The sequence below is a fragment of the Rhipicephalus sanguineus genome, chromosome 9, assembly GCF_013339695.2.
Source record: "Rhipicephalus sanguineus isolate Rsan-2018 chromosome 9, BIME_Rsan_1.4, whole genome shotgun sequence".
NCBI classification, from domain to species: domain Eukaryota; kingdom Metazoa; phylum Arthropoda; class Arachnida; order Ixodida; family Ixodidae; genus Rhipicephalus; species Rhipicephalus sanguineus.
The window spans coordinates 6,106,359-6,127,735 of NC_051184.2; the positions used below are offsets into that span (position 1 = coordinate 6,106,359).

Sequence of the window (21,377 nt, forward strand, 5' to 3'; positions counted from 1 at the left end):
ATACTCAAAAGTATCTCTAAAATACTATTGAAATACACTTGCTGCCTAGCTTTGGTTTTGCTCCTATCATTTTTCCTTCCATTGCATGCGTGGTTCTTAACTTCTGTAGTTTCATTGTCACTCTCCAAGTTTCTTCATTGTATGTTAGAACTGGCAAACTGGAATAGTTAATGTACACTTTCCCATTCTGTGACAGTGGTATTGTCAGCCATGGGTTAAGAATGCACCCATTCTAATTCTTTGGTAAATCTGCTAGACATGAGTAGGATATCTAGAGTGCTCTTCTACAGATTCTCGTATCGAGTTGTCTGTCGCGAACACTCTTTCGCTGAACATGTAGTATTATTTTGTCTTCTGCATATTCATCTTCGACGCTACTTTAACGCGCTCTCGGTTTAGGTCTGCGATATATTTCTTTTGCAATTCGTCATTATCATTGCTGAAAGAGCGCTCGACACCCCGTTCTTCAGAAATGACGGCTTTCGTAGTATCTCGTACAAATGTATACATAGGAAAATCGGGATGTCGCCTATTGATGCGCCGGGAACTCGGCGTACATAGCTGGTACGAGTTAAAAAAAAACCATAAACCTTTGAAAACGCAGCAGCGCACCATTGGGGGAATGTACTGCTACCGTTGCCTATAACGTTGCTTCTGATTGCGCAGTCACTGCGAGGTTATCGCGCGTCACTGATGTCATGCAATAACTTCCGAATGTCGCAAAGGCGAGCGCCTACTATACGCGCCGAACAGGCAGACCCTGCAGAGGCAGCAACCGATAGCGAAGCCCGCAAGATGGGGGTCAGTTGTGGCGCCGCGGCGTGCGGTGGCAGTTTGGGGAACTAAAGAAAACTGGCGACACGGGGAGCGGCGGCATGAGCAGGTCGGAAGTTTATAGAGGAGGTCGTGGACAGGAGACAATCATGACAGGAGACAAATTTTGGGACGGTGGCGCCACCTAGCGAAGGGTGAATGCGTTAAAAAAAGTGAAAAGAACAAAACCGAGAATGCTTGCCTGTATCCCCGCACGCAGCAATATTACTCCTTTTTTTAGTGAAAATAAAAGTAAATAAATATGAACTAAGCACCAAAAGCAAAAATTTTCATGTTACAGACTTGTTTACACCGATCTTCTAGATAGGCCTAGGGACGTTCGAAATGGGAAGCGATCTCAAAAACTACGCTAAGTTATCCGTAATACCGTGTCGTCGAAGCTACCTGAAGGCAAGCGAAGCAATTTCGCACAGTCGTTCGCTACGAAAGAAGTGGATCCGTCCACATCAACGCTAAATTCAGTTCGAAGCGGGCGTCGAAAACCGCCGCCATGTTTTACGTACACTAAGTTAACCACGCAAACACGCTAACGCTAAATCTGCGTACGGTAAACGCTACGGGTCACATACGGTACTGCGCATGCGCATTTCGGTCCCGCTATTCCGGTAAGCCCGCTATTCCGTTAAGCCCGCTAAACTATAACTGTCTAAAGCGCTCGCTCTTTGTATTTTCAGAGGCTGCTTAGGGGCCCTTTAAGAAAACATATCACGCATGCGTAAGAAACAAGAAGTTATGGAGATAGTATCGCGGCAGCTAAAGCGTGTCTAAAGAGACCATAAAGTCGGGCAATAAATAATTTCCAACTGATGAGTTATTCTTTTAGAACCCCATTGCTGTTAATTCCGCGATCATGTAAGTTCGTTATTAGAAAAATGCACGTTGAGGTTTCATTCTTGAAATTTCTTGAAAAGCTGTGACGTCACGATGAGAAGCACCGCAATGTCAGAGTGATATTCCGAATTTCAGACGTTTTTTTTTTTTTTGTCATTCTACGCAAAGTGTCCCAAATTATGGCAGTCGACGAAATCCGTTTCCTTCGATAAATTACAAAAAATTACAAAATAATACACGTGTATAAGCACTAGTTGCACAGTATTTTCCCAAAACGTTCTCAATGGAACAATAATTTAGTCACGTAAGGGCCATTTGAATTTCTCGAAATGGTGGACAACCGGGAGTGAAAAAAGGTTTGCTAAAGATCGACCGTTTGGCGTATTCTTTCAAATAATGCGTACTTGCGTTGTCCGAACACTTCCACATTCAGAAAGACGCATTTTCACAAGATACTTTTAAATGCGAAGCATTTCTTAGCGAACCTCTCGCACTTCGAGCGTTTCTATCTATCTATCTATCTATCTATCTATCTAGCCGCCTACGTCTAGGTGCTCTCATGATCGCCTCCTTAACTTGGTGTAGACCAAAATTTGCATGGGAGGGTAAGAGGTTTTGACGAATATGGCTGCCGGGTCATGACATGAATAACGTTAAAATCCTGTCGCGTACGTCGTCAAACCCTTTCCACTAGACACGTGTGGCACATACCCGTTTACCATGGGCCACGGTGTACGGGTATGCGCCACAGGTGATTGACAGTTTATATCTACCCAGGAGCGGCGAGAACAGACATTGGTAACTTAAATGCTAGAGCGTTAAAGAAAACCAACATACGCAGCGTTGACTCAACGAATGGAAAGAATGAAAATTAGGATCCCAGCAGGAATCGAACCCAAGTATTCTGCGTGGCAATCAGGTATTCTGCCACTGAGCCACGCCAGGTCTATAAACTGGTTTGGAAAAACAGCCTACGCAGGCGTAATATCGGTGCAACATCAATTGTGGTTGTGGTGCTGGCTATCCAATTTTACAAGAAAGCAACAAACACTACATGATACTCCTACGATGTGTACTCCTACGATACAGGCGTCATATCAGATTAACGTCTGTAGTTCCAGTGTTGGCTCCACTTTTATAGCAGTCTAATAAACATTACGTTTGTATTCCTGTGATTCATCAAGCTATATTGAAGCGTTGCTCGGCCTTGGAGGAACACGTTAACGAAAGTTACAAATGATATCCACATCACCGCACCGTAAAGTGCACTTCGTCCACCAGAACGACGCAGTGTCCTCTTCATTTCTTACGAGGCTGGGCGATGGCCTCATGCTGACCGAAGATGATGACAGATTGATTGACAGCCGCTTTGTAGACTAGGCTACGTAGGTCAAATACGCCGAGGTAGTCTAGGAATAGGACAAACACCATCCGCTGATGTTGGTCTACGTAGCACTATCCAGGCCTACCAGCCTCGACGGCCTATACCTCACCAACGCGAAGAGTGGCTTATGCCGCCGGCTCTGTCGACAGACAATTTTTTGACGAAATGGCCGAGGCATCCACGAATTCCAACAGCTCTACTATACCACATACTTCACTAGACATGGACCCCTCGTCACCACGACCACGACCGGATCCTATAACAAGTCATTTCCAGCTGCTGCTGCTCACTGATCACGGTGATGATGCCCTTGTTAAAGAACTGTCGAGAACTTCTTGCAAACATGCACATGGGATCGTGAAACGTGCGTGCGTTCTCGGGACACGTATAAGCACTACATATCAGCTTTCCGCTTCTGGTGTTGGTAATACCGACCTTGCCATTGGCAGCGTTACCCAACAGTGATCAACTGGTTATATAACACATATGCGGCTCTTCAACATATATATGTGTGCGTATAAAATTTATACAAATCTCTAGCGTCATTTTGTAACGTGTCGCTCAGTAAAAAGCGTTACGCCAGTCACCTACCCGCCGCATGCTTCGCAAACATCGACTCCCACGGTACGTGGGATCTGCCGAATTTTTTTATGCTTTTAACGCTTAACATCGATGTAAAAACGCGCAAATTATTGCATTTCGGGAAACTTGTCACAAACACGCACACACAAAAATTGGACACGGGGGAAATCTGGATTTTCTTTTTCCATAAAACGTTTTTCAAGAGGTTTGGCACATACCTTCGAATCCTCCCCTCCTTGTCGCTGGCAGCGATGCCATTCCACGAGGATGCGAAGACGACGCATGGGAAGGACGCTTGTCACAATCTGCGGGCAAAGAAACAAATGCGCTGATTGCCGAAGCTCTCGATTATAGGTGTTGGCATGGCCCACTCATCTGAAAACCAATGCATAATGTCATAAACGTTATTGGTCTCTTGTGCGAGCAACCTCTGCAGTGATCGTCAACGACCGTGCACGCCAGTTCATTGCTAACGTTTCCCAAATGCGTAGCTCGTGCGTTTGCGTGCTTCTACCATCCACAGCTCGACTGCATAACACTGTAAAGCGAAACAAACAGCCTTAGACAATCCACACAAAGCTAGCCCAAACTGCTGCGCGCCTCAATGCGAACGCATCCATTTAACAGCGTAAATAAGAGAAAAAAAAAACGCACACACCAGAGAAGACACGTTGAATGGACGAGAGCTGGACCATCAACTGAGTTTGTTCCCACACACGCAGAAACGTAGTGATAAAGTGCGCATGCGCAAACAGTACACAGTACACAAGCGAGATCGATTACGCACGCTTCACGATATCACTACGTGGTGATGTCGCCATGGTATCATCAAGTTTTCTAGATTGACCTTCAGGTATTCGAGTTGAGGTGCCCCCCTATTCACCTAAGAGGGGGGGGGGGGCGCAAATTTAGCCCCACACATTGATATAATAGGGAGGGGGGCGCAATGTCAGCGCCATACATTGACATAATTGGGAGGGGGGCGCTGCGACGAACCTTCGCCCCCCCCCCCCTGAAGGGGGACCCTGCACACGCCTATGCTAACAGCTAAAGCTTATAAAATTTTCCGGGCTAACCGACCATTGCCAAGCTTGCGTAGCACACGTGCAGCGTCGAATGGCGGAGTAAAGACGCACCTGCGGCAATGCATGGTTCATTTAATGCCCCCCACTGTCTGCTCGTCTACTACCACGCGGTGCTCTCACAATCTGTCATTTTTTTAAATGCGAAGCATTTCTTAGCGAACCTCTCGCACTTCGAGCGTTTCTATCTATCTATCTATCTATCTATCTAGCCGCCTACGTCTAGGTGCTCTCATGATCGCCTCCTTAACTTGGTGTAGACCAAAATTTGCATGGGACGGTAAGAGGTTTTGACGAATATGGCTGCCGGGTCATGACATGAATAACGTTAAAATCCTGTCGCGTACGTCGTCAAACCCTTTCCACTAGACACGTGTGGCACATACCCGTTTACCATGGGCCACGGTGTACGGGTATGCGCCACAGGTGATTGACAGTTTATATCTACCCAGGAGCGGCGAGAACAGACATTGGTAACTTAAATGCTAGAGCGTTAAGGAAAACCAACATACGCAGCGTTGACTCAACGAATGGAAAGAATGAAAATTAGGATCCCAGCAGGAATCGAACCCAAGTATTCTGCGTGGCAATCAGGTATTCTGCCACTGAGCCACGCCAGGTCTATAAACTGGTTTGGAAAAACAGCCTACGCAGGCGTAATATCGGTGCAACATCAATTGTGGTTGTGGTGCTGGCTATCCAATTTTACAAGAAAGCAACAAACACTACATGATACTCCTACGATGTGTACTCCTACGATACAGGCGTCATATCAGATTAACGTCTGTAGTTCCAGTGTTGGCTCCACTTTTATAGCAGTCTAATAAACATTACGTTTGTATTCCTGTGATTCATCAAGCTATATTGAAGCGTTGCTCGGCCTTGGAGGAACACGTTAACGAAAGTTACAAATGATATCCACATCACCGCACCGTAAAGTGCACTTCGTCCACCAGAACGACGCAGTGTCCTCTTCATTTCTTACGAGGCTGGGCGATGGCCTCATGCTGACCGAAGATGATGACAGATTGATTGACAGCCGCTTTGTAGACTAGGCTACGTAGGTCAAATACGCCGAGGTAGTCTAGGAATAGGACAAACACCATCCGCTGATGTTGGTCTACGTAGCACTATCCAGGCCTACCAGCCTCGACGGCCTATACCTCACCAACGCGAAGAGTGGCTTATGTCGCCGGCTCTGTCGACAGACAATTTTTTGACGAAATGACCGAGGCATCCACGAATTCCAACAGCTCTACTATACCACATACTTCACTAGACATGGACCCCTCGTCACCACGACCACGACCGGATCCTATAACAAGTCATTTCCAGCTGCTGCTGCTCACTGATCACGGTGATGATGCCCTTGTTAAAGAACTGTCGAGAACTTCTTGCAAACATGCACATGGGATCGTGAAACGTGCGTGCGTTCTCGGGACACGTATAAGCACTACATATCAGCTTTCCGCTTCTGGTGTTGGTAATACCGACCTTGCCATTGGCAGCGTTACCCAACCGTGATCAACTGGTTATATAACACATATGCGGCTCTTCAACATATATATGTGTGCGTATAAAATTTATACAAATCTCTAGCGTCATTTTGTAACGTGTCGCTCAGTAAAAAGCGTTACGCCAGTCACCTACCCGCCGCATGCTTCGCAAACATCGACTCCCACGGTACGTGGGATCTGCCGAATTTTTTTATATATCACAAGTGCTTCAGCTGTCTTACAGAAAACCGGTAAAGCCAGGACTAAAGGCACTAGCATGCACCTTACTGAAGCCCTGATCCCTGTTAAATATGTGCTCCGACTAAGCAACACGTACTTGGGCAGCATAAAATAAGGAGAAAGGAAAAAGGAGGCGCATTCGTACGGCATAGGATTCTTCCAGCTAAATGAAGGAAAAAAAAAAATTGAAGATTGTAAGACTCAAGTCGAGCAAGCGCAACATCGTACAAATAAAAAAGAATAGCACGAGCACACACTTCAACATAATCGTTGTGGAGAATAGTAAAATATAAACTGGCTAGCATATAGCATGGCACGGAAACAACCGAGGACAAAGACGAAGTAACAGACAGACAAAAGCGCTAACTTTCAACAACGAAATTTTAATTTCCAGGATCGGTCATATATACGCACACAAAAGCACGTGACAATGATAACATAGCTTTTTTTGTTTTTCAACTCATTGCACATAGAAATGAACCGTCGATCTAATCCGACAACGCATTGAAGAAAACAGCTTACACGCTGCGAAGGAAAAACAATTTCTTAGGGCATGCGTAAATATTCCATTCCTTTAGCGGACAATGGCAGTGACGGCTTGCTTATAGTGGTCGCCGGCAGAAAGGTTGCGATCGGTTTTCAGGTTCAGTCTTACAGATTCCACTTCTTGCAAGAATGACAGTGTTGTCTAGTAGTGGGTGAAAGGCGCACGTTTTGCAGTGAAATGCTAAAAAAACCGCCACCTTGCACACTGTTCACTTTGTGTGTTCTCTCAGCCGGTCGTTCATGCACCTTCCCGTCTGACGTATGCAACAATTTCAGCGCGAGAGGGGAATGCGGTAAACAACGCAAACAGCGCATCCGACAAACTGATCCTTGTGTTGTTTATCACAGACCAACAGTTGTAGTCATTACTGGATTAGTGGATCTACACAGGATACTTAGCTTGTTCGGAGCTAAAAAAAAAAAAAACAACCCTTACGTTTTCCCGGCCTCCTATCTTTTTCAAACTGTGAGATAACTGGTGGATATAACTCGTGCTCCCGGCCGCGCCGCTAACTTCCCCGTTTGTCCGTTTGTCTAGGGGCATCTGTTCGAGCGTTCCTGCTTATGTTTGGATAGCCCAGCATAGGCGTAGCCAGGGGGGGGGGGGAGGAGGTTCTAACTTATTCCCACGTGTCTCAATTTTGCATGTGTATAACATACACACACACATACAAACCCACGCATGAACATACATAAAAGATAGTAGAACACCACCTTCCCCCCCCCCCAAAAAAAACATTATATATATATATATATATATATATATATATATATATATATATATATATATATATATATATATATATATATATATATATATATATATATATATATATATATATATATACATGTCTCTGACATGGAGGTAATCACCCACTTGAAGTCGAGGCAGTATAACGGCTTCTTCTATGGCAGACTTGCAGCGTGGGTCGCTTACTGGTTTCTTACCTCGTCCCATTTCAGCCTCCAAGTCTTCTGGTGGCTGCTCTAGTGAAGTGGTGTGCGTTCATGCGCGACGTCTTCATTTCTGGAGAATCACCCCCACATATCAACGGGCGCACGCGCGCCAGCGCCTATGCACGCTTCGGTACCGGGCACGGATCATCGCGGTCATGTGACCAGTCATGTGACCTACACTGATCGCCTGTATAAACCACAGAGATGAAAGAGCGAACTCACTGCTCATCTGCCGTCCGGTGTTGCGTGTTCAACGATGGCTGCCGCACCTAATCCGAAAACGTACCTTCTGAAAGGATTCGACGACGTTCTCGATGGCCGGTGCATCTTGCTTGTTCACGAACTGCCCTCTAGCGTGCCAGCGTGTTCGCTTTGCTCAACGGTGTCCTCTGAGCACTACTACTTGGCTTGCGGACACGTCTACTGCAGTCCATGCTTCTTCGACAGCGTGCAGAAGCATGCCGCTTTCCTGCAATGCCCACTGGACAGAAAACACTTCCGTCCCCGCGTGGCCGTGCCACCGGCCACCACAGGTCCGGAAGTGCTGTACGGCCTGGCGGTATACTGTTGGAACAGAGAGCACGGATGTACGCACGCGGCCACCTTGGAAGACATGCTGATCCACTACCGAAGCTGCTCATTCTGCAAGGTGACCTGCTGCATTTGTTTGTCCAAGTTACTACGATCGGACCTTGGTTCTCACGTACAGAGCGCTCACTTGAAGAGGAGGTCGTCAAGAAGGCACAGTGTCCCTGCAATATCAAGTGACGCTGCTGTGTATAAGGACGCGGACACGAACGCCGAGAAGTCTGAACACGTCGAGTCGTCGAAACAGTCAGCAGCATCGGTGCCGCGCGTGCTGTTCAAGCCTTTGTCGGAGGAACGGTTGCTGCCGTTCGTAGAAGGCATCGCGTGCGCGACCGCCGCAGACGTCAATCAGCACAGCAAAGCGCTCTCCTTGGATATCTTAAATGGACTGGCACTCATCAGTGACCGCTTAGCGACATTTGCGTTGACTGCGAGTGCAACGTTTCACAGGTCGCCGATTATTGAGCCCTGGTATGCGATCGAAAAAACAAATGCGCGCACTTCCACGAGTGAAGAATGAGAGACGAACGCTGCTTTCGCAGGCTGCGTCGAGAGCAGGCTGTTGGCGGTTGCGCAGGTTATATCGCAGGCACCTCGCTGTTTGCCCAGACTGTGAATCTGCAGTGAAGACATGGTGACATATGCCACCGGGAGCAGCAACGCGGTTGCTCCGTCTGGCATGATTTTCGCCCCGGCACATCACTTCCACGCATTACGTATCGACTTAATCGTGACTGGTTGTGGCGGCGAGAATGCCGAAAAGCACTGATAACTACAATTCGCGTACTTATGCCGTCTCACTTTTGATTTTAAATACAATTAAAGATGCACGTACCTTCGAAATGATTATACATAGTGTGTGTGTGTGTGTGTGTGTCATTGCAATGCAGCCTTTGCTGCGGCAACGTATAGTGTGCCTCGACGACGTCGAGCTCGTGTGCAGACACACCCGCCACGGTGGTCTAATAGTTTTGGTGCTGGACGGCTGACCCGACGGTCGTGGCATCGAATCCCGGCCACATTTTCGGCGGAGGCGAAAATGCTTGAGACCAGTGTACTCAGATTTTTGTGCACGTTAAACAACACCACGTCGTTGAAATTTTCGGAACCCGCCAGTGACGTGATCACGTGACATCGTCGCTTGGTCAAAGGTGGGCCGATCATGGAGGCAGTGCGAAACCACGTTAGGTGCAGAAAGCTTTCGGCGGGGCTGGGGAGGGTGGCAGGATCATCACATATCGACTGGGAAGAAAAAGAAGATGGCTTTCTCTTCGAGTCGTCTTAGGCAAATGCATAGGGGACCCTGTGAGTTAGTTTCTAAAACCTCCTGGGCCCATCCCCCTTAGTGGGTGCGCGCCATAGTGGAAAGATTCATCGCCGTCATAATTCCCGTTACAACGGGACAAAGAAAGAAAGGACAGGACACCGCTTATTCCTGTCCCTTCTTTCTTTCTCCCGTTGTAGCGCTGTTTACCCATGGTTCAGTATGTACCGACAAGCCCGCATCAACACTCTGTATCAGTTTATACTTTCCGTATAAGTTGGTATACACCCACCAGAAGGGGAAGACGAGGACGCGTGCCGCATTACTTCTAATATTCTATCCTTGGGAGCCTCCTCATTAGGTCACTGTCACCGGGATGTCTGTTCCGCTGTACAAAAATTCTTAATTGAATTAGGGCGGTTTTAATTCGGAATTTTAAAGTAGCATTATGCATTTTTTCTAACTATTCTATAATTCATTAGTCATGGAAATCATATGTGGTCACTTCTACCTAAAATTAATCGTTTCTTGGCCAATCCCCCAGAGTGGGTGTGAGCCATGCATCAAGGAAATCATCATCATCATCATCAGCGCTCCGACGCGGAGGGGAGCCACGTGTGCTCCTCGCCGGTGACAGCAGCAGCAGCGAGCCATGGGCAACTCGTCGAGCGTTGACGGCAACGTGCGGGACAGCGTGACCAGCCTGACGGGTCACGACAAGCAGGTCATCAGGGACACGTGGCTGGGCTTCAAGAAGCAGCTGCGCACGGGCAGCGTCACCATCTTCGTGGTGCTCTTCATGCGCCACCCGCAGTACCAGAAGCTGTTCACGATATTCGCCGACGAGCCGATCGGCGACCTGCCCAAGAACCCGCGCATGCTGGCGCACGCGCTCACCTTCGCGTACGCCATCACCGCCATCGTCGACAGGTTTGTCTACTACGTCACAGGTTTATAGTATACTACGCATACTCCGGCGTCTGGGAATGCATCCCGCAATTAACACAGTTAAGCGGTGCACGCTCAAGCGCGTGCAGCTTTATTCGGTCCCATGGTCAACAACAATGCAATTGGAAAGCGTATATACAACGCAGTGCAAAGCACGGAGGCGCAGGGACAAAAGGAAGAAAACGGACAACGCTGACGTCCCTGTGCTTGCGCTGTGCTGCACTCTTTACTATGAACTACATTCATCTAGCCCGATTTTCAGTCCTAACTGGCCGCAAGAACATGGTTTCGGTATCGCGGGGAACGTCATAAAAAGGGGCTGTCCTGGGGTGTTTTCCTGGCCATTATAAAATCCTGCAACGGCGGTATACACTGTAGGGCAATCAGTACTGAAGCGATGCCGAATCGAACAATACGGCGGTACTTGAGTTTTCTACACTGCCGACTTAAAGGGGCACTATAGGGTGGAACAGTGATTCGGTTTAGATTGATAAATTGTACTCTGAAAACTCTAACGACGTCAATTACACCATCATAGGTTTATTAAGAGAGGGTAAAATCAAGGTCAAAGTATAACTTTTAAATTTCGCGCCAAAATACTCGCGCGTGACATCACGAATTTCAAAGTGTACTTTTCGTGTTTTCGCGACATCGACTCAACGAAATTTTCTAAAACTTGGTATGTGAAGTCTCTCGCCCGCGCTAAAGACAATGTACTTCATTTTTACTGATCAGAAACTATGTAGGCCCTCGTGGACGCAGTCAAAATCCATGACGTCACGGTGATTGGCGCGGGATTTTCAAGGTGGCGTCTCCACCCGCACTTTCTTTTCGCGAGTTTTCTCGCTTTCCAAGTGTCTTCTCGCGGCAAGCGTGGCAATCTTGGTATTGTGATAGAGTAATTCACCAATACGAGAAAAATCGTTTTTGCATTTAGTGTCCCTTTAATGAGTGCAACCCGACGCAGCTTGGAAGAGCCGGAGACCACGAAGGAGATCGTGCGCAAGGTGGCCATCGCGCACGCGAACCGCGGCCCCGACATGAAGACGGCCTTCGAGCACATGGGCACCGCGGTTGTGGACACGCTCACTGAGAAGCTAGGCACCGCCATGACGCCTACAGCCATAGCTGCGTGGAAGCAGCTCTTCACATTCATCGTTGCTCTCAGTGAGAAGACGTTCGAGGTGGGCTGCACATTACAGCGATACGAACTTTAATGCGATTGGCTGCTTCCTCTGCGAACGTCATCCGTGTTGCGACATGAATCTGTGTCTAACCTCTCTTTAATGTTGCCTCCACAATGAAAAAAAAAATCAGGAGCCCTTCCCTTATCGCGAAAATGGAGGCATGCAAAGCTCGGCGTGTGCGCGCCTGACCTACTATGTCTCTTTTCTTCTTTCTATCATTGTTTCTTTATGTCTTTCTTCCTATTCTCGGCAGAAGCGAAACGGCCCTGATTGGTTGTGGGCGCGGTGTGAGGGCGCGCCTACGCAGTTGGCATCATGCCTAATGACTCACGTTCCGGCGCCGGCACGTGAGATCATGCGTTCATATCCGGGCAGCAATGAAATGTGGCTACGTGAAGTGACAAGTGATCAGGATACAAGATCAGATTGCCATATCAGAAACGGCTGATCACCGGCAAGCCGACGATCGTGATAGCATCGATTACTGGAAGATCGCGCATACACAGATACGCACGTGACCGGCACAACTTCCACGGGGCCGCATTTCCGTGTTTCCCGCGTACGAGACGCTGCCGCATACTTACAACAATAGGCAGAACCTAACCCGTATCACGCATGTTCCTCAATCACAGCACGTAGATGCTTTAGTACGCTTGCTTTTTAAGCTGATATCATTAAAGTTGCGACAATGGAACTCGGTGCTTGTCCTCGGTTTCGTAGGAAACCCGAAGACGCAACGACCAGGGACACCAGCCATCGTCGTCGGCATCCAAGGCGCCTTCCTCGTCTGCCGAAGTCTCGAAGCCCACGAGTCCAGATTCACAGCAGCCACCAGCAGCGAAGACGTAGCACAGCATGGCTGAGACGACGAGGGGGAGTCCAAGTGGTCCGAACTGTGTTTTACGGGTGCAGAACTGAGCGCTGTTTTCCAACGTTCAACGCGTTCCCAGTCGTTGCGCCTTACATTGTGCCCGATAAATAAAGCTGGTATACGTTGTATTAACAACATTGTGAACAAGAAAAAAAAAATTGGCCGCGTATCTACGTGCTTCGCTGCAAATGTCGTGTAAAGACGATAGAAGAGGCGCTGTGTGAGATATGGACGCCATCTGGCAATACGTCGGGAAACATGAGTGCTGTGTTGCGTGCTGGTAGTCCCGGCGCAGCAGCAGGCGAAGACCTTTGCAGAGAAACGTCCGCACTCAACAAGTACTCTCCACACACTCTTTTATTTACACGTCGCCTGGGTAAAACAGGAACGCCAGAGCGGCGCCCACAACCGGCAGCCTGAAGGCCGCCCACAACGCTGCTTTTTCATTTTTTAAATATTTCTTTTTCACCTTCTTGGCCTTCTCAAAACTAAAGTTTTTCAACACCAACCCATGGCATTCGTACAGTGCAATACAGAACCGAAACCGAAACACAACAATGAGCTCGTGCGAAGGGCACGGAGGAAGGCAAATTTCAGCGCAGTCGCATTTTCAGCTTTGTTGAAACAGCGCTCACTAGACGACGACAAAGTAAAAGAAGGCACAGGACAGGCAGCGCCTCTCCTGTGCCTTCTTTTACTTCGTCGTCGTCTAGTGAGCGCTGTTTCAACAAAGATGAACGCATACCAACTCGCTCAAGCTTCCATTCTTATGCATTTTCAGCGCAGCTTAAGAAACTAGGGTCCTTAAAATTACGTATGTATGCATTTTCTATTAAAGGAACACGCCACCTAATACTTACCTAGTGATGTTGCACCTCAGATATGCATGATATTTACTTTTTGATCGACAACGTTCACAAGTATGAACAGCCGTTTCAGTTCAAGACGGCTGGCCCTTGGGCAAGTGGTTCAACTTTGGCCGAGTGGCTGAATCGAGGGACGTGCCGACAAACAGAAAGACAGACAGACAGAAAGACAGACCAAAATTTCTGCGTTTAAGTTCCCCAAGAAAGACTATCGTCTTTAAAATGAAGCTGGGCAGGCAATATAACACGTAGGCCAGATAACCTGGTGGTGCATTGGTGAGAGAAAAAGAGAACGAAGGCAAAGGTGTTAACCAGATTAACAGCCCGGATGACCATCCCGTACTGGAGGATGGAACAAGGGCAGAAAATATGAGAAGAAAATGTATTCACACACACTAGTTTTTCACGAAACACAGTGGAGCGCTTTCGGAGCAGTTCGGGACGGGGATGGCTGGAACCAAGGCTTAAGGATTCTGGCGCCGAATTCACAAAACTTCTCTTTCGTATTTTCCCATTGGTGAGCCAGCTTCACTCTCGATATGTCCCGCATCGTGATTGGCTGAAATATTCTCTTGCGAACATTTTAAATGCGAAGCATTTCTTAGCGAACCTCTGGCACTTTGAGTGTTTCTATCTACGTATCTATCTATCTATCTATCTATCTATCTGGCCGCCTACGTCTGGGTACTCTCATGATCGCCTCCTTAACTTGGTGTAGACCAAAATTTGCATGGGAGGGTAAGAGGATTTGACGAATATGATTGCCGGGTCATGACATGAATAACGTTAAAATCCTGTTGCGTACGTCATCAAACCTTTTCCACTAGACACGTGTGGCACATACCCGTTTACCACGGGCCGCGTTGTACGGGTATGCGCCACAGGTGATTGACAGTTTATATCTACCCAGGAACGGTGAGAACAGACATTGGTAACCTAAATGCTAGAGCGTTAAGGAAAACCAACATCGGCAGCGTTGACTCAACGAATGGAAAGAATGAAAATTAGGATCCCAGCAGGAATCGAACCCAAGCATTCTGCGTGGCAATCAGGTATTCTACCACTGAGCCACGCCAGGTCTATAAACTGGTTTGGAAAAACAGCATACGCAGGCGTAATATCGGTGCAACATCAATTGTGGTTGTGGTGCTGGCTATCCAATTTTACAAGAAAGCAACAAACACTACATGATACTCCTACGATGTGTACTCCTACGATACAGGCGTCATATCAGATTAACGTCTGTAGTTCCAGTGTTGGCTCCACTTTTATAGCAGTCTAATAAACATTACGTTTGTATTCCTGTGATTCATCAAGCTATATTGAAGCGTTGCTCGGCCTTGGAGGAACACGTTAACGAAAGTTACATATGATATACACATCACCGCACCGTAAAGTGCACTTCGTCCACCCGAACGACGCAGTGTCCTCTTCATTTCTTACGAGGCTTGGTGATGGCCTCATGCTGACCGAGGATGATGCCAGATTGATTGACAGCCGCTTTGTAGACTAGGCTACGTAGGCCACATACGCCCAGCTAGTCTACGAATACGACAAACACCATCCACTGATGTTGGTCTACGTAGCACTATCCAGGCCTACCAGCCTCGACTGCCTATGCCTCACCAAAGCGAAGGGTGGCTTCAAGTTCCGACATGTCTCCGGCTCTGTTGACAGACAATTTGTCGACGAAATGATCGAAGCATCCACGACTTCCCACAGCTCTACTATACCACATATTTCACTACACATGGACCCCTCGTCACCACATTCACGCCCGGATCCTATAACAAGTCATGACCAGCTGCTGGTGCTCGCTAATCCCAGTGATGATGCCCTTTTTCAAGAACTGTCAAGGACTTCTTGCACACATGCACACGGGTTCGTGAAACGTGCGTGCGTTCTTGTGACACGTATAAGCACTACATATCAGGTTACCGCTTCTGGTATTGGTAATACGCACGCTGCCATTGGCAGCGATACCCAACCGTAAACAACTGCTTATATAAAATGCGTATAAAATATATACAAATCATTAGCGTCATTTTGTAACGTGTCGCTCAGTAAAAAAAGTTACGCCACAGTCGCCTACCCGCCGCATGCTTCGCATAAGATCGACTCCCACGGTACGTGGAACCTGCCGAATTTTTAGCGTAAGACGTTTTTGTGAATAAAGGCCTTGTTTAGGTATGGCCCGCGACGGTTTCGCCTTTTAGATGCGAAGCAGCTTTTGCGCTGGGCTGTGTCCGTAGTTCCATTGGCGACCGTCCCACCTAGCATAGCCATCTGAGCGCGCGCTCGCGCCAAGGAGAAGTCTTTTTCCTCTTGTTCTTCGACCGCCTTGATAATTATACGTGCAGAGCTGTCGTATGCTGTCCTAGCTTGGCGTAACGCAAACAAAACCATGTGTGCAGGCACGCGCTAGTGCGTTCGGGCCTGTGTAAGGGGCAGGGTAAAACGCTGTGGCCTCTCCCCCTCACACTCTCTCAGCAATCATGTGATGGCGTCGGGGAACGAAAGTCTGCATACGCGCGATGAACCAACGCGTTGTGTCCTACTCAGAACGCGCTGGCAGGCGCTAGCGCGCTCGGGCCTGTGTAAGGAGCTGGGTAAGACGCTGTGGCCTCTCCCCCTTACACTCTCTCAGCAATCACGTGATGGCGTCGGGGAACGAGATTCTGCAGACGCGCGATGAACTCGCGTGGCGTGCTCCAACAAGAGTTCGGGACGAGCAACAGCAACTACAGTGAATTCATGGTGTGCTCCCCTTGCAAGGACGCGTTAACATCGGGCAAGGCGCCCTTGATGAACGGACCCATGCGCTGCCTCGCATCCCCACATGGTTCCCTTTGGTGGGAGATGGTGTTTTTTTTTTTTCTCATTTTCCTGCGCTTCCATGCCGTCTGTCGTTATGGTAGGGGGGCGGAGCTTCGCGGAGTGATCCGGGACAACCGGGCTCGCCAGAACAAAAACCTCCGAGATCGCAAGGCATGCGAGACCCTACCACAGGGTTTCGCGACTTTGCCGCTAGGGGAGGGGCGCATGCGCCGTAGCACCGTGAAAAAAAGGCGGATTATGTCGAGGGTGGCTTTACTTAAGGATCTTTTCTTGTGAGGTGTGTGCACATCCTGCAAAGAAGTGCACATCCTGGTATGTGCATTGAAGTGACGTCAATCGCAAAGAAGGTGCACAATCATTTTCTTGCGTCCAGGTACTTCGAATTTAGACTTCTGGCCACTCCGATGACGTAGAAGCAGGCATTGAAGGAGGCTACACCAAGACGACTAATCAGAGTTGCCTCCCGTTGTATTAAAGTGACACTATGGTTGCTAACGGAAGGTAACTGTGGTCAAGGACAGCAGATAATTAGGTAATGCGATGAAATTAGCCAGTGTGAAAGTATGATAAACGTGAAATCGGCTCGCTCAAGACCACGCTAATCGGATATATTCGGGAGCCTCTGTGCTACAGTGTACTGAAGGGTCGACCTCGTTTAGAGAAAATATCTCATTTGTATTCAGGAGCTCGTAGCAGCGCTAACGTTCAGAATAAAAATTAAGAAAAAAAACTATTATTTAATTCATCGACATTACCCGTTATATAGGGCCTATTGGCTCCGCGGATAAGATGCATTTTTCCTAAATGAGGCATTTTTCCTAAATGTGGAAGCCTCTGTACATAAATAGCATGAGGGTAACGACGACAATGATGATGATGATGATTATCGTTTCGCTTTTTTTTGTAGCGGCCGTCAAGTGTAGCGGTTCACAGAGGTCTGAAATTAGGAAACGTATGGCAAATATATTTTTGTAAGACCCAGTGCACAGCTATATCTAAACATACATCTCACCTTCCTGTGTCTTATCTGTTTCCATTTCGTACTACCCTCTCCTTCTATCCTATCCACGAGGAAACTTCCCGCAACAAAAAAGGAACGAGCAAGTTATTTCAGCAAAAACAAAAATATTGTCGATCATAGTAGCCGTAAGCTTGCGCACGGTTCTGCGCTGGGGGTGGGTGGGGGGGGTGGGGGGGGAAGCAAAGTTGAACATGAATTCATGTTCCACTTTGCTTCTATTGCGACGCTTGTAGGCCGTTGTGAGAAGCGCATCATCTGGTCGGGGCTACCTTTGGTCCCCGACTTTCCGGGTCTAACTGTGGGAAGCAGCTCGTTCTTGGAAGGCAACACTAGGGGTCCTCGGCGGCCATTGCCGTCAAAAACATGCATGGTCATTACCCTGCACATTAAACAGTGACAGGAGAGGTCCTACTAAGTAAAGATATGGGGCTGACTTGGCGCCCCCTTTGGATGATTAGGGGGGGGGGGGTGGCGCCCCCTCCCCCTCTCGCGCGCGCCTATGATAGTAGCATCAATAAACCTACAGTTCTTTCACGGTTTTCACAAGGTTCACTCAATCCTCTGAAGGCGGTGTCCACTTACAAACGTATGCGTAATAAACACACATACACCCAGGAAACTAGTCGAGCGAAACGTATATAGTACGCACACAGGGGAGCGGCACTGCAGCGCTGACCGAATTCCGTCTGAAATTACCGGGACCGAATTAAGCTTCGAGTTTCGAGAAACGCGTTCCCGCTTCCGACGAAGGAAAACAGCGCCCGAAGGAAGGCGCCGACGACGATTAAAAAGGAGGGGAGCGGACGTAACGAGTCGCACAGAGACTGCCGAACGACCTGACGACCATACTATGCACGACAAACGGAACTCTCATTCCTGTACCTATTGAAGAAGGAGGAGAGAGAGAGGCCCTCGACAAGAACTTATGTAAGTTGGTCGCAAAACAAGGGCACATATCGACGCACTAATGTACTGCAAGCGAAATGATCACGGCACCGACAGACCGACTCAGGGGAGAACGAAATAAGAAATAACCAAAAATGTTGGGAGATGCCGGGAGAGGCCCGGATCGAGAACGCGTGGCGCCTCGCTTGTGTGTATAGGATGACGGGGTGTGTCCTACGAGGAAGTGTATAACGTTACGCCTTCACGGCGATGCGGGAAAAGGCATCAAAACGTATACGCGGCGTTTTATGCCTCGCGGTGCCGCACACCGACGCTGCCGGCGCGCTAGGGGGATCGCTGTAACACCAAAAAAAATGTGACACCGATTCCTGCTGTTGTGCGTTTTCATTACGGCTGCCTGGTTTTCTCTCCCGTCGTTTGCTGTCTCGAAAAAAGCGTTATCTGGGCTCAACTCATTTCTTAATGGGTCACTAAAAAAGCGAGCATTGAACTAGACTGGGACGATCGGTTGTCCCAACAGCCGCGGCTTTCGCGTTTTACGGCCCTACGGTATAAACCAAGGGCGTTTTCGAATCGCGAGGATATTTTGTTGCAGCCGATTGCATCAGTGCTTGATGTAATGTCTCGTAGTATTAAAGCGAAGCTTTGCCGTGAAGCTCACACATTCTTTTTGTGTTGTCATCGCCTTATAATGAGCTATTCACGAATACACAGGGCAAATACTCGTGACAAAGAGGCGCGAATCTGCCGTTTTAAGGATTAGCGCACTACATAGCAGCGGGCTCGGAAAAGACAACGGAGTGGCTGTAAAGTGCGCAGGTTTCTGGCTATTCCTGCTTTCTTCGCAAAAGTAGCAACATTTCTTTCCTCTCCATTTGAGCCAAAGCGAAGAACTATAGATCAAACAGAGGACCTGAACTTAGATCTGTGCGGGATACATAAAATGTGCGCCACTATGCATGCGAAGAGGAACACCGCGGTTTTGCCAACCCGTTGCCTCGCAGGCACGTCAATTTTCCTTAGATCGCAGCACGGGCTGAATTAAGCGCGAATTCCCTTAAAATGTAAATTAACGCGTTTATAAACATCACACACGGTGCCTCCACTTAAATTCAAGTTACGCACATTAATTTGCAGTCAATCGGTGGCTTTCCCAGCTCTCTTGTTTCTTCACATCTCGTACATGTATGCGTGTCTGAATTAATCGAGATTATTTATTCCACGTGACCAAAGTTTTGCTGTAAAGCGTCGATCGCGATCACTGGTACCATTCTAAAAAGAGACAGGGCGTGCAAACACGGACACAAGAAAGAGATCAGGACACCACAAACGAATGAATACGTACCAACTAGCTCAGCTCTCTGTTATTCTAAGCTTCACTGGTACCATCTCTCGCGACTTTCCCCGCCGATCTAAGGTGTAATTGGCAAGTTGAACCCGCAATTACGTCGCTATAAGTTACGGCTATTTCAAGCCCACCGAAAATACCGTATCACATTACGGGCGGTCGCCGGCCATGCCATTGGGGAATTTCGCGCATTATTTCGAACACGGCCAGAACAAGTCACGAGTTATGAGCTATATTCGATATAGCGCCCGAAACGCAAGTAGAAGTCACACCGATGTGAGCCCCAGCTGTTTCCGGGCGTAGTACGCGTATACGACCATGCATAGGCGTGCGCAAGGGGGGGGGGGGGGGGTGTCAGATGGGGCGCCCCCCCCCCCTCCACCCCATGTCACCCTACTGAGTCGGACCTGTCCCGCCATTGTTTAAAGACAGGGTTCTGGCCACGCAAGTTTTTGACGATAATGGCAAACGAAGGCCCCTGATGCTGCATTCAAAGAACTGTTTACTTCCCACCTTTTTAAGCACGTCATCGCTCAATTTGCAGATTTGCATCCATGGCGGAGCTTGTTTCCTTTCGAACTCGACCAAGGGTGTGTGTGTGTGGGGGGGGGGGGGCGAGTTGCGATACCCCACTCTCCCCCCCCCCCCCCCCCCCCCCCGCTCTAATGGTAAACCCTGCGCACGCCTATGCGACCATGCGAATCAGTCTTCAGATGCGGATAGCACGCCTCAGCTCTGATCGCCACGCGCGACGTGCTTACGGGAACGGGGTGTGCCCCACGAGGAAGTGCATTCCACGTCGTCGTGTACACATATGCAGAAAAAAACGCGCGCGAACCTATTTCAGCCCCGAGCGAAGCGATCCGGACGCTAAACGCTCAATCTGCAACACCTTCTCGAAACTGTGGCTGCCGCGATCGCTGTCGCATTAATGCGACCGTTTCCGTATTCGTCGACCTCATCGAACCACGACTTAGCCTAAATCCCGAGTTTCACTTTGCTGTGTTACTTGTGTGCGCCGTAAGGAGTGTGCAGCGATCGCCCTGCCACTACCTCTCAATCTCATTTAACCTACACGTGTTCGCGCTCTACCCCATAAACTGACTCTCGAATGAATGGCTCGCATTCGATAGCCACAGGCGGCACCACTATATGCATATATACACCAAACAGCACTGCTAGCTGGAACGTTATGTCCCGTTAGAAGCGTGCAGCGAGCCGAAAGCTGTAATAAGTGCATAGGCAATCCCTACACTGAGCTCTCATAATATAGGCAGAAACTAAGCAATGAAACAGCTTGTACTGAGAACTCACTTTAAAAAAAGAGAATATGAAATAATCACTGAAGCACTCCGTACAGATTAACCAACCTCCGCTGGTTAGCCCGCTCCGCTGGTTAACCAACGAGCGAAGCTGAAACAAGACCCCGGCCTTTATCACGAACTGGGATCTATCGAACTGTCTTCTGGTTTAGTTTTTGGTTTCTCTGTCACCACATTTTGCAGTTGCGTGCTTCAAACTTCGCGTTTGGTGACGTTAAAAATTTTAAGAACACCCGAGGGATTTTATGGGTAGCAATTCATGCTGC

At 48.4% G+C, this 21,377-nt stretch overlaps 1 protein-coding gene across 1 annotated transcript; it reads left to right on the forward strand.

Moving 5' to 3' along the window:
- Positions 1-10,398: 10,398 nt before the first annotated feature.
- Positions 10,399-12,934, forward strand: LOC119404064 (extracellular globin-E1-like). Its single transcript, XM_037670678.2, has 3 exons — positions 10,399-10,734; positions 11,720-11,936; positions 12,660-12,934. The coding sequence occupies exons 1-3, from the start codon at positions 10,457-10,459 to the stop codon at positions 12,786-12,788; spliced, it is 624 nt and encodes a 207-aa protein (XP_037526606.1). The 5' UTR covers positions 10,399-10,456; the 3' UTR covers positions 12,789-12,934.
- The last annotated feature ends 8,443 nt before the right edge of the window (positions 12,935-21,377 follow it).

What these genes read in the sequence shown, in the direction of transcription:
- LOC119404064 (XM_037670678.2), top strand. Translation starts at nt 10,457, where the DNA reads ATGGGCAACTCGTCGAGCGTTGACGGCAACGTGCGGGACAGCGTGACC. An exon ending in ATCACCGCCATCGTCGACAG is followed by an intron (nt 10,735 to 11,719) that starts GTTTGTCTACTA and finishes AACCCGACGCAG; the next exon opens with CTTGGAAGAGCCGGAGACCA. An exon ending in TCAGTGAGAAGACGTTCGAG is followed by an intron (nt 11,937 to 12,659) that starts GTGGGCTGCACA and finishes TCGGTTTCGTAG; the next exon opens with GAAACCCGAAGACGCAACGA.